General features: G+C 44.4%; 1 protein-coding gene across 2 annotated transcripts in view; it reads left to right on the top strand.

Annotated features, from left to right (window-relative positions):
• usp9 (ubiquitin specific peptidase 9) overlaps positions 1 to 12380 on the top strand; it is a 442510-nt gene that overhangs the window by 337850 nt on the left and 92280 nt on the right. For both annotated transcript variants that reach the window (XM_072513863.1, XM_072513864.1), the window contains exon 35: positions 2726 to 3476. In XM_072513863.1, the coding sequence (XP_072369964.1) occupies positions 2726 to 3476 (751 nt within the window). The remainder of the gene's footprint in view (positions 1 to 2725; positions 3477 to 12380) is intronic.

The following is a 12380-nucleotide window of genomic DNA, read 5'->3' as shown; positions in this document are numbered from 1 at the left end:
TTAAGGGGCAATTTAGTGTGGCCAACCCACCCCTGCCTTGCATATCTTTTTGGGTTGTGGGGGTGAGGCCCATGCAGATATGGGGGCAAACTCCACACAGACAGTGACCCGGGGCCGGGATTGAACCAGGGTCCTCGGCACCATGAGGCAACAGTGCTAACTAACCACTGTGCCACCGTGCTGCCCTCTTCCCATCAGGTTCTGATTATGGTTTTAATTTTAAAGTGACCAGTTGTGTATCGGGCCTAAGATTCAGGCCACTGACCATTTTACCGCATGTGTCAGCAACATTATAACAAAACAGCATTAACTGAATTGACATTGAATGTGGAAACCCTGTAATGTTATGCTTGTAGCACTGCTTACAGCTTATGCCTTTAAAATCTCAAGATCACTTTTTATTATCATGAGAAAATTAGGCATTTTGGAGCCTGCAGAGGAAAATAACCTTGCATTCTGTCTTTGCTTGCTCGTTATTTATCAACCTCTTGTGATGCATGAGAGGGCAGCTTGCTACTGCATTACTGTAGAGAATCAGATAAAAATTAGGATCCCGTAAGGGAATTGGTGCATGAACTTTTGAACCAAGATTAGATGATTTAGATTTGAATGGCTGCACTGAAATACACTGAAAAAGAGTGGAATCACAAGTGTGGTGTGCACAGACATCACGAGCAAATGAAACCCGTTGCTCGCAATGACATGTCGGTGCAAATGTGCATGCAGTCCGTTAGCAGCAGAGGTATAAAAGATAGCAAGACAGATTTTCAAATACGAACAGGGACTTATCCCTGATGCACTGCCAATATTATTCATCAATCAGCACCAACAAAAAAAAGATTATCTGGTAATTCTCACATTGCTGTTGTGGGAGCTTACTGTGCACAAATTGGCTACCATGTTTCCTACATTACAATAACAACTGCAATTCATAAAGTACTTAATTGACTGAAATGCTTTGAGATGTCCGGTGGTTGTGTAAAGTGCTATATAAATTTAAGTACTTCTATATTCTGCCAATTGCTGCTTCGTGTGTTCTTTACTTAATCCATCACAAACTGACATCAACGTCTTTCCTTTAAACTTGAATTTTATTCGCTCAAAAGAAGCCAAGGGGTCAGTTGGAAGGGTTTATCGGCTGTATGTCCTGAAAGATTATTTACATTCAAAGACATATGAATAGGGTTGTCATCTGACAGCAGTTCTCAATCCACATAAGATTGTTGAACCATCTATTCCAGAAAAAGTTCCGCCAAATCTATATATCTAGTAAAGAAAAATTAGCTGTTGGTTATTTGTAGGTTTTTTGCGGATGGGATATAAAGTGTTTTTCAATCTGAACAGTTAGTTTCTGAAAGTATGAAAGATCACAACCTTTGAAAAATCTGTGTAAACTGACATTAATGTGCTGGGTGTCATGGATGTCTGCTGAGTCGTTACTTGGCCGGTTTGAAGTGACCAAGGTGAGTGTAACCTAAGCTACGTGTGTAGAGCTGCTACTTGAAGAAGCAAAATACAGATTTCCTTCAATCTGCAATCTGGAGTTGTGCATATTACAAGTAACTTTAATTTGATAGTCCAGTTGGAAGGCACAGGAGTACTCCAAAACTGACCTGACATGTCTGATGGAAGCACACTGCCAAAGTTCTGTTTTAACTTTGTGCTAAATATTCAGATTAGAGTAACTAATGAATGATAGACCACTTAGCTTTGAAATAGTTTTGTTCACTTTGAAGTTGAGCTGCCATGTAAAGATCTCCGTGTTTGATCCTCCATTTTGGTGATCAGATGCTTCGAAAATCTGGCTGTGCAAGGTGCTTTGGTTATTTAAATTGTTTGACATTTCAGTACTGAACTTGCATTTTTATGATGCCAGTATTTTACAGGCTGTGGCAACTAATTTCACTGCCCAAGAACCCACAAACTGCCACGGTATGAATGAGCAGTTAATTTGTTCTTGATTTTTGACCAGTACGTGTTGGCTAGGTTACATGGAGAACTGCCTGGTTCTCTAAGCTGTGCTATGCCAAAGTCAACATTCTAACTGACCTACCATCACATCTGAAAAATAACAATTGGATTTTGTTTTGCCACATTTTAAACTGCCACATTAAAACAGTAGGTCGCAGTTGATCTTACACAAAATATGTTTCTGGGCGAGTTCTAAACATCTACCACCTTTTGTGTGCAAAGTGTTTACTCATTTCATTCCTGTGTAGGTTTCTAGTTAACCTCCAACTTGGAATTTTGTAGCTACTTGAACAAAGTTGCTTAAAAACATGAGTCACAAGGAATTCAAATTTCTGCAATTCTTTTCAGATTAATGTCTTAACTTGATACCTCAGCCTCACTTGCTGCCCAGCCTTTTGAAATCCATGCCCATATTTGAACCTTTGATATTTCATAAGATTAAAGTAATATTGAGTAATATAAAGTAATAAATGCTGCTACAACCTCAAAGGATTCATTGATGCACAGGTGTGCCCATTGAGGTTGGCTTTTGTGCATCTCATGAGGATGTAAAGAAAACAGTTGGTAGCGATTGAACTTAATATTTAGCCTCTGAATTAAGGGTGGAGAAAGACGGTGGGAAATGTACAAAAGAAATTACGTAATATTTGTATTTTCATTTTTTTTGAAGGCTAAGAAGTTCCTTTGACATTTATGTTTACATTAGCAATGTTTTCTAAACGTGACTCTCCCTGTAATGTGTTCTGTCTTGCAGGTCGACACAGTGAAGCGGTTGCTAATAAAGAAGTTGCCACCAGTTTTAGCAATTCAGCTGAAACGATTTGACTATGACTGGGAGAGAGAATGTGCAATTAAGTTCAATGACTATTTTGAGTTTCCACGAGAGCTGGATATGGAGCCTTATACTGTGGCCGGCGTAGCCAAGTTGGAAGGGGATGACATCAACCCAGAAAATCAGTTGATCCAAAATGACCAGCCAGATAATGAACAGCCTGGGAGCACTAAATATAGACTAGTTGGTGTGTTGGTGCATAGTGGTCAGGCCAGTGGTGGACATTACTATTCGTACGTCATTCAACGAAATGGAGGAGATGGTGAGAAAAACAAATGGTATAAGTTTGATGATGGTGATGTAACTGAGTGCAAAATGGATGATGACGAAGAGATGAAGAACCAGTGCTTTGGTGGCGAGTACATGGGTGAGGTCTTTGACCACATGATGAAACGCATGTCATACAGAAGGCAAAAACGATGGTGGAATGCCTACATACTTTTTTATGAACGTATGGACACAATAGAAAAAGATAATGAATTAATTAAGTACATTTCTGAGCTGGAGATTAGCATAAAACCACACCAGATAAAGATGCCAAGTGTCATTGAACGAAGCGTACGAAAACAAAATGTGCAGTTCATGCACAACAGAATGCAGTATAGTCTGGAGTATTTTCAATTCATTAAGAAACTACTGACTTGTAACAGCGTCTACCTGAACCCTCCACCTGGTGAGTGTGCCTTATATCTTTGATAACATTGCACCCTGAGAAATACCATTTTTTATTATTTCAGTGTTTAACTTTTATTGATGCATATTTCAAGACTGTAGGTCTTAAGTTCTAAGATAAAAGTTAGTGAAAATGTCATGCAGGCTGCTTACGTCTTTATGTTAAGAAAGTTCCAATTTCTTTGTAAATGTATATAAACATTGTGGACAAGAAGCTGAGTTTATTTATTTTAAAGTGGATTTTTAAAAATTACAGAATCCCAGTGTATTATCTTATGAGTTTGAAACTGCACAAAATGCTCTCATCTCATTGCAGAATCCACCTGTGACTATCTTTAATCTAGGTTGTGTCCTTAATACCCGGTATCTAAACAATAGTGACCCAGCAGCAGTTAAAACCAAGACTTTTTCATAGAATCATAGAATTTACGGTGCAGAAGAAGGCCATTTGGCCCATCGAGTCTGCAGCGGACCCAAGGTCCACACCTCCACCCTATCCCCATAACCCAGTAACCCCACCCAACACTAAGGGCAATTTTGGACACTGGGCAATTTAGCATGGCCAATCCACCTAACCCGCACATCTTTGGACTGTGGGAGGAAACCGAAGCACCCGGAGGAAACCCACGCAGACATGGGGAGAATGTGCAGACCCCACAGACAGTGACCCAGCGGGGAATCGAACCTGGGACCCTGGAGCTGTGAAGCAATTGTGCTATCCACAATGCTACCCACCTTTTTGTTAAGTGACCTTCCATGAGTTTAGAAGCTCACTTTATGGGTGACCATTTAGCTATTGTTTCTGCAAGCTCTTAATGGAACAAATCAGATCGAATACCACTGGCCCTCTTTTTTTTTCCCCAAAGCTGGACTGGTGCGCATTCTACTGTGACAAAGCATGATTGCAAACCAACAATTTGGTTCATCTTCCATGAAATGCGTTAATCACAATGTGCACGGTAGTGAAATAAATCTAGTTTTCCATCCAGAATACACTCCGTCTCTTGCTGATTAGAAAGCAAACCGAGCACCTTTCTGGTGCAGGAGGCGCAACAACTGAGTTGTCTTTTTTTTAATTTAGAGTACCCAGCAGTGCTAACCACTGTGCCACCCTAGAGTTGGTTTGTGTTTTCTGCTAACACAGTCTGAATAGAAACTACAGTTGCACTAATGGCTCTGGAATCTGTTTACTCACCTTCCCCTTCTTACTCAGACCTGACATCTCAAAATTGATGGGGTTAGCAGATTTAACAGTGCATTGATTATTCCTTGGAAGGTCATGTGTAGATTCCCAACCTTCCATTGTTTTATCGTCTCCATTCTTTCTCGTTCTGGGAATTAACATTTTCGCCTAAATCTGACTTGATATTAGAAATGCAATATAAATTAAACCGAAGGTACTTTTTAAGGCCAAATTGACAAAATCTATGTGACAAGTGCATTATTTGAAGCTGTAAATAATTTCATAATACCTATATTCTATGAACACTATCATGGTTCTGTTTTTGAAGATGACATGTATATTTAAATAGCCTTTTACATAGTATTTTTGTATTGGGCAAGACTTTGGTAAACTGGAACATTTAAGTTACAATTTATCATCTTGAAACCAAGACCGATGCAAGTATGTGACTTTGCAATTGTGTTGCATTGAGGAAATGTAGCTTAAATTTGCTTCCAAGCTATGCAAAATTCCAGGGACAGCAACACACTGCCAGTTTTTTTTTGCGCAACCAAAGTTGACATTTGTTCCATGCATTGTACATCAGAATAGGTTGTGTTTAGAACCAGAGTTTTGGTAAGTTCTGGCCTCAAAAGTGGCTGTTTCATGGTCTTTCTTTAAATTTTCCCAGTAAACACACATCAGTTACAGCCCTGACCAATACGAAAAATATCACACAAGGCCATCCTTATTGGTACAAATTTGTCAAAAAACAATCAAAATAGCACATGTAGCCTATCTAGAAGCCTAGCAAAAGAAAGCAAAGCTATCCTTTTGAAAATCTATGGTTATGATCCGGTCAGGGACCAGTAAACGTTTGTTTAAAATAGAAAACGTTTGAAATCCCAGTTACTCACTGGGAGATTAAAATCACAAGTTTCCGCAGTTTTAAACAAACAAAATCAACTTTACTATACAAGGTCAGATAAGTAAAACAATTTATGCTGACATTCAAGATTAACATGAGGTAAATATGAATTAACAGGCAAGCTGTGATCGAACACACCACACCATATTAAATGGTAGGTGCAATGAAGACAGATTCCACCGATTTCTCAGCATACTACCCAGACTTCACTGACTACAATGAATCAGAAAATTTCTTTAAAAATCTATCACCACGCAAGAGATTTTAGCTCCTGACTTTTGAAGATCTAGCTTCTGAATTCCTCCAAAAGCCGTTCCATCTCGGACTGCCTTAATGACTGCTCACCACCTGATGTTTCAAACACTCCTTCTGAGACTGAGCTCCACAGTATTCACAAAGCTGTCCTCCTGCTTGTAATTATCGGCTTATTTCCAACTTTGCAGACCGTAAGCTTCATTCACTAAGCTGGTTTCTACAGTCTCCTGGCTGTGCACTGCTATAAATGGCTGCCATGGCTTTTCTGAGCTCTAATTGCACCAAACATTTCCCACGGCCTCTTTTGAGGTCCAAAGTGCAGCCAAACACCTTTCCCGGCAAATATGCACATAAATTGAAACCAGATGGTTAGCACTGCGGCCTCACGGCGCTGAGGACCCGGGTTCAATCTCAGCACCAGGTCACTGTCCGTGTGAAGTTTGCGCATTCTCCTGTGTCTGCTTGGGTCTCACCCCCACAACCCGAATGATGTGCAGGGGAGGTGGATTGGCCATGCTAAATTGCTCCTTAATTGGAATTATTTTTATTTAAAAACTAATAAAAATAAATTAAAACTAGAGACTCGTAAGCTCCACACATTTCCATGATAATGTAGTCTTTCAGGGTTCACTAAATGCTTTTAAACTAATTTAGCTTGACTTCCGGTGGCGGCATGTAGGAGAAGGTTGCATACTACGTCACTCCTGTAAGGAACTTGTGTTTGTGGCCCTTTTTGCCCAGTTCCAAGGGAACTTAGGTGAACAAGCTTGGCCTAGCTAAACGTTTATCATAGAATTTACAGTGCAGAAGGAGGCCATTCGGCCCATCGAGTCTGCACTGGCTCTTGGAAAGAGCACCCTACCCAAGGTCAACACCTACACCCTATCCCCATAACCCAGTAACCCCACCCAACACTAAGGGCAATTTTGGACACTAAGGGAAATTTATCATGGCCAATCCACCTAACCTGCACATCTTTGGACTGTGGGAGGAAACCGGAGCACCCGGAGGAAACCCACGCACACACGGGGAGGATGTGCAGACTCCGCACAGACAGTGACCCAAGCCGGAATCGAACCTGGGACCCTGGAGCTGTGAAGCAATGTTGCTATCCACAATGCTACCGTGCTGCCCTTTAGTGAACCCATGGATGAAATAATGTTGTAAATGTCAAAGAAGGCTGGTGGAAAGCAAGTAACGGGTTGAAACACTTCGACTGATTTGGGGAGTCCATGTGGCTCACCAGGAGGGAAGATGGCAGAGTCAACTCCAGCGGGTGCAGCCATTCCTATCACAGTAGATATGCTGCCGGGAGTTCTGGCCTCAAAATTTGAGAAACACTTCAAAAAAAATAAGGGCAGGTTATGATGGAAACCTTCAAATAATCGATTGAGGAGACACTTGGTATGATTCAGAAGAAGGTGGACAAAATCTCAGAGGTATAAAAAAACAAGGAGAGGTGGTGAAAGGAGTGTAGGAAACCTTGTCGAGGCGCAGCGTTCAATTTGTGTCACTGGAGACTGAGATCCCGTGGTGGGGGAGGGAAACAAGATCCTGAGGTCGAAAGTGGATGACCTGGAGAAGAGGTCAGGAGACAAATCCTCAGAATCATGGGGCCACTGGAGGAGATAGAGGGCCCGAATCCCACTGAATATTTTCTCAGATGTTCGATAATCTGGTGCAGTGGGGGAAATGGACATAAGTCCCCTCTAGAATTGGATGGGGCCCACCAAACTCTCCAACAAAACCCTCTGCCGAACGAGACACCGTGGGCAGTAGCTGTAAGATTCCACAGCTTCCAAGAGAAGGAATGGAAAGGCAGCTGAAAACCAATGTGCGGAGGCTCCTTAACGTAATCATGATGCCTACAGTGGAGGGGGAGGCAAAGATGGTGGCGGCGATGGACGCGGAGAAGGCCTTCAATAGGGTGGAGTGGGGGTACCTCTGGAAGTGTTGAAGAGGTTCGGGGAGGGGTTCATTAGTTGGGTTAGGCTACTTTACGAAGCCCCGGTGGCGAGTGTGGCCACGAATCGGAGGAGGTCGGAATACTTTCGGCTGTACCGGGGGACGAGGCAGGGGTGCCCCCTATCCCCTTTGCTATTTGCATTGGCAATTGAGCCTTTGGCTATGGCTCCAAGGAAGTCCAGGAACTGGAGGGAGCTGGTCCGGGGGGGGGGGGGGGGGGGGGACACCGGGTCCCGTCGTATGCCGATGACCTGTTACTGTGTGGGGGGGATGCCGGAGGTGATGCGGATCCTCGGAGTTTGGGGACTTTTCCGGGTATAAGCTCAATGTGGGGAAGAGTGAGCTCTTCGTGGTACACCCAGGGGACCAGGGAAGGGGGATAGGCTAGCTTCCACTGAAGAGGGTGGAAAGGAGTTTTCGGTATCTGAGGATCCAGGTGGTCAGGAGCTGGGGGGCCCTACACAAGCTCAACTTGACGAGGCTGGTGGAGCAGATGGAGGAGGAGTTTAAAAGGTGGGATATGCTGCCACTCTCCTTGGTGGATAGGGTACAGTCGGTGAAGATGACGGTGCTCCCGAGGTTCCTTTTTATATTCCAGTGCCTCCCCATCCTGATCCCTAAGGCCTTTTTTAAGTGGGTCAGTTGGAGCATCATGGGATTTTTGTGGGCGAAAAAGACTCCGAGGATGAGAAGGGTGTTTCTGGAGTGGAATAGGGACAGAGGAGGGTTAGCGTTACCTAATCTGTGTGGGTATTACTGGGCTGCCAATGTGGCGATGATACGCAAGTGGGTAATGGAGGGGGAGGGGTCGGCGTGGAAGAGGCTGGAGATGGCGTCCTGTGTGGGCACGAGTTTGGGAGCACTGGTGACAGCACCGCTGCCGCTCCCGCCAACTAGGTACACCACGAGTACGGTGGTGGCGGCGACTTTGAAAATTTGGGGGCAGTGGAGGCGCCACAGGGGTGGGGTAGAGGCTTCGGTTTGGTCCCCGATCCGGGAGAACCATCGGTTCATCCCGGGGAGAATGGATGGAGGGTTCCTGAGCTGGCACAGGGCAGGAATTAGAAGGATGGGGGACCTGTTTTTAGATGGGACGTTTGCGAGCCTTGGGGCGCTGGAGGAAAAATTTGGGCTCCCCCCCCCCCCACCCCCCAGAAATGCCTTCAGGTACATGGAGGTAAGGGCGTTTGTGAGATGGCAGGTGAGGGAGTCCCCACTGCTTCCAGCACTCAGGATCCAGGATAGGGTGCTCTCGGGGGTGTGGGTTGCAGAGGGCAGGGTCTCGGCGATCTACCATGAGATGCAGCAGGAAGAGGAGACCTCGGTGGAGGAGCTAAAGGGTAAATGGGAGGAGGAGCTTGGGGAGGAGATAGACCAGGGTACGTGGGCGGACGCCCTGCGTAGGGTTAATTCTTCCTCCTCTTGCGCCAGGCTTAGCCTGATACAATTTAAGGTTCTTCACGGAGCGCATATGACAGGGGCGAGGCTGAGCAGGTTCTTTGGGGTGGAAGACAGGTGTGGGAGGTGCTCGGAGAGCCCATCAAATCATACCCATATGTTCTGGGCGTGCCCGGTGCTGGATGGGTTCTGGAGGGGTATTGCGAGGACGATGTTTAAGGTAGTGAACACCCAGGTTAAGCCGAGCTGGGCGTTAGCACTATTTGGGGTATCGGACGACCGGGAGTGCAGGAGGCGAAAGAGGCCGGTATTCTGGCCTTTGCGTCCCTGGTAGCCCGGCGGAGGATTCTGCTACAGTGGAAGGATGCGAGGCCCCCGAGCATGGAAGCCTGGATCAGCGACATGGCAGGGTTCATTAAATTGGAGAGGGTAAAATTTGCCTTGAGAGGGTCTGTGCAAGGGTTCTTCAGGCAGTGGCAACCGTTCCTAGACTTTCTTGCGGGGCGTTAGGAGGTGGTCAGCAGCAGCAACCCAGAGGGGTGGGGAAAGGAGGGAGGGGTGTACTTTGTATTTTCTACTGTGTTTATTTATTATTGCTTAATGGGGGGTGGTGTATATTGGGGGAATTCGTGATGTAGTTGTAAGATGTTTATTTATGTGTTCTTTGTTTTTCTCCTGTAAATATGTTGAAAATATGTAAAAAGTTGAATAAAAATATTTCTTTTAAAAAAAGAGGGGGGAGTGAGAGACCTCCGATCAGGTTGGCCACATGGAATGTGCGGGAGTTGGGGGGGATCCAGTGAAGAGATAGTTTTCTCTCACCTGAAAAATTTAAGGGGCGATGTGATATTTCTGCAGCAGACTCACCTGTGGGTGAGGGACCAGACCGGGCTCAGGAGGGGGTGGATGAGCCAGGTATTTCTCTTGGGCTTCGATTGTAGGGCCTGGGGGGGTGGCAATTTTGATTAACCAGCAGATGCGCTTCTTGGTGGATAAGGTAGTCGCAGATCTGGGTGGAAGGTAGGTGATTGTTACTGGGGCATTGGCCGGTAAGATGGCAGTATTGGTAAATGGATATGCCCCAAATTAGGATAATGTGGCATATGTAAGGAAGCTGTTGGCCTCCATCCTGGATTTGAACACACATTGGCTGATCTTTTTTGAGCGGGGGGGAACGCTGTTAGCATTTATGGAAGAGAGGGGTGGCGGACCCGTGGCAGTTCATATATTCAGGGAATTACGAATTCTCATTCTTTTCCCCAGTTCATAAGTTATACTCCAGGATAGACTTCTCTTTGATGGGTGGGTTTCTCTTTCCCGGGGCAAGGAAAGCAGAATATTCGGCTGTAGTCATTTTGGACTATGTTCTGCACTTGGTGGGCTTGGTTTTGGAGGTTGGCCCTATTCAACGTCCAGCGTGGAGGTTGTACGGAGGGCTACTGGTAGATATAGGGTTTTATGGGCACATATCTACGGCTATAGATGAGTATGTCGGGTTCAGTGGAACGGGTCTGTCTCTTAATCGCCAGGAGCTGAATCCTGCTGGGGTGGAGGTCTCCAGCTCCACCAAGTGTCCCGGCATGGTTAAGGGATCTTACGAAGTTTTTATACCTAGATAAGGAAGGGAGGTACACTGTGAGGGGATCGGTTTAGAGTTCACCGGAGGTGGCGGCCTTTTATTACTTCCAGGAACTAACCACCGTCAGTTGCTCGGGTTTGGGGGTGTGGGATTTTGTTATCTTTTGTATTTTTTCTTGTTTAATGTTTCAGGGGTTTTATAAAAATGCATGTTTTGTAAAACTGAAAACTTTAAAAACATTTTTTAAATAAACTATTTTAGCTCCAACTCCCAAAACAGGACCTCTCCCTCGATTACACGGCTTTGCAAGCAAATTAGGCATCATGTTTCCCGTTCTCCAGCTAAGTAAGCCCACTTCCTGTTTTTTGGCTCCGTCTCTTCTATTCTGACTCTGTGAGACAAGCATGGGTAACCTTCTGACCTGACATTTGCTTTTGGGTGTTCTGGCAATCTCTAAAGCCCAGCATTTTAGTTACCTTAGCAACAACAAACTTCCCAGAACCAAATATTACCTCTTAAATATCAACATGAACTCTGAACTAGATATTTGCCACATCAAATTGGCAGCTTTTATACTTGCTAAACCACATAGTTGCTAAAATTGCCAAAAGTCAACTTTTATTACCATTCAAATAGATAATGTCTCAAATTAGTTATTTACACTCCCTTAAATTGCCTACATCAAAATGCCTCCACAAGTTGGAAACTAGGGGCAGCATGATGGTGCAGTGGTTAGCACTGCTGCCTCACGGCACGGGGTCCCACTTTCGATCCCGGCTCTGGGTCGCTGTCCGTGTGGAGTTTGCACATTCTCCCGTGCTTGCGTGGGTTTCGCCCCCACAACCCAAAGATGTGCAGGATAGGAGAATTGGCCATATTTTTATTAAAACAGTAAAGGCTGCGCTCCCAACACTGGGCGGCTGACAGCCTTCGGACAGTCGCCCTCTGTGCCCGAATCCTCCACTGCCCCTTAATTGGTAAAAATGAATTGGGTACTCTAAATTTATAAAAACAAAAGTTGGAAACTTGAACTTACGTTAGCACCATGAATAATATATCCTGTTGCACAAATGTTTGTCAGCTAAATGTGCTGAGATTTGCCACATTTGCTTGTGGTTCACTGAACAATCGCATCAGGATTGGAGACACCATTTTTTGTACTGTTCAGAACTAGATCAGTCAGCATAAGAAATCTAACAATTACAAGTCCAGTGCCACTCAACACATTGAATAGTGCTAATTGTTGTCAAGGGCTCAATTCAAGCAGTTGATACTGCAAAATAATTAACAATGGATCATATTGAGTATGTACCATTGTTAATTGATGCTAAGGAAACTCTTGATTGCTGTTTTTATTGACGAGCCAAGGAGATCGCAATCCTTTCAGGAAGCAGTCATCAGTTTAGTAACATGGGATTTTCTTTGCTCCAGGATCTTCGACAATGAAAATAACAACTACCCTTTAATTGAGACTTTTCTTAAGACAGATGGAGGAACTTTTTTAAGAAAAGAATTTCAACAGCAGTTAAGGAATTTGGAATGGTTTTTGAGATGCTTTTTTTTTTTCATAGATGGCACCTTCACCTGGCTCAGAGTCATTACAACACAGAAGGAGATG

The sequence above is a fragment of the Scyliorhinus torazame genome, chromosome 8 (assembly GCF_047496885.1).
Source record: "Scyliorhinus torazame isolate Kashiwa2021f chromosome 8, sScyTor2.1, whole genome shotgun sequence".
Lineage (NCBI taxonomy): Eukaryota > Metazoa > Chordata > Chondrichthyes > Carcharhiniformes > Scyliorhinidae > Scyliorhinus > Scyliorhinus torazame.
Note: the sequence above shows the minus strand (reverse complement) of the source record. Positions and strands in the feature narration are given on the sequence as shown.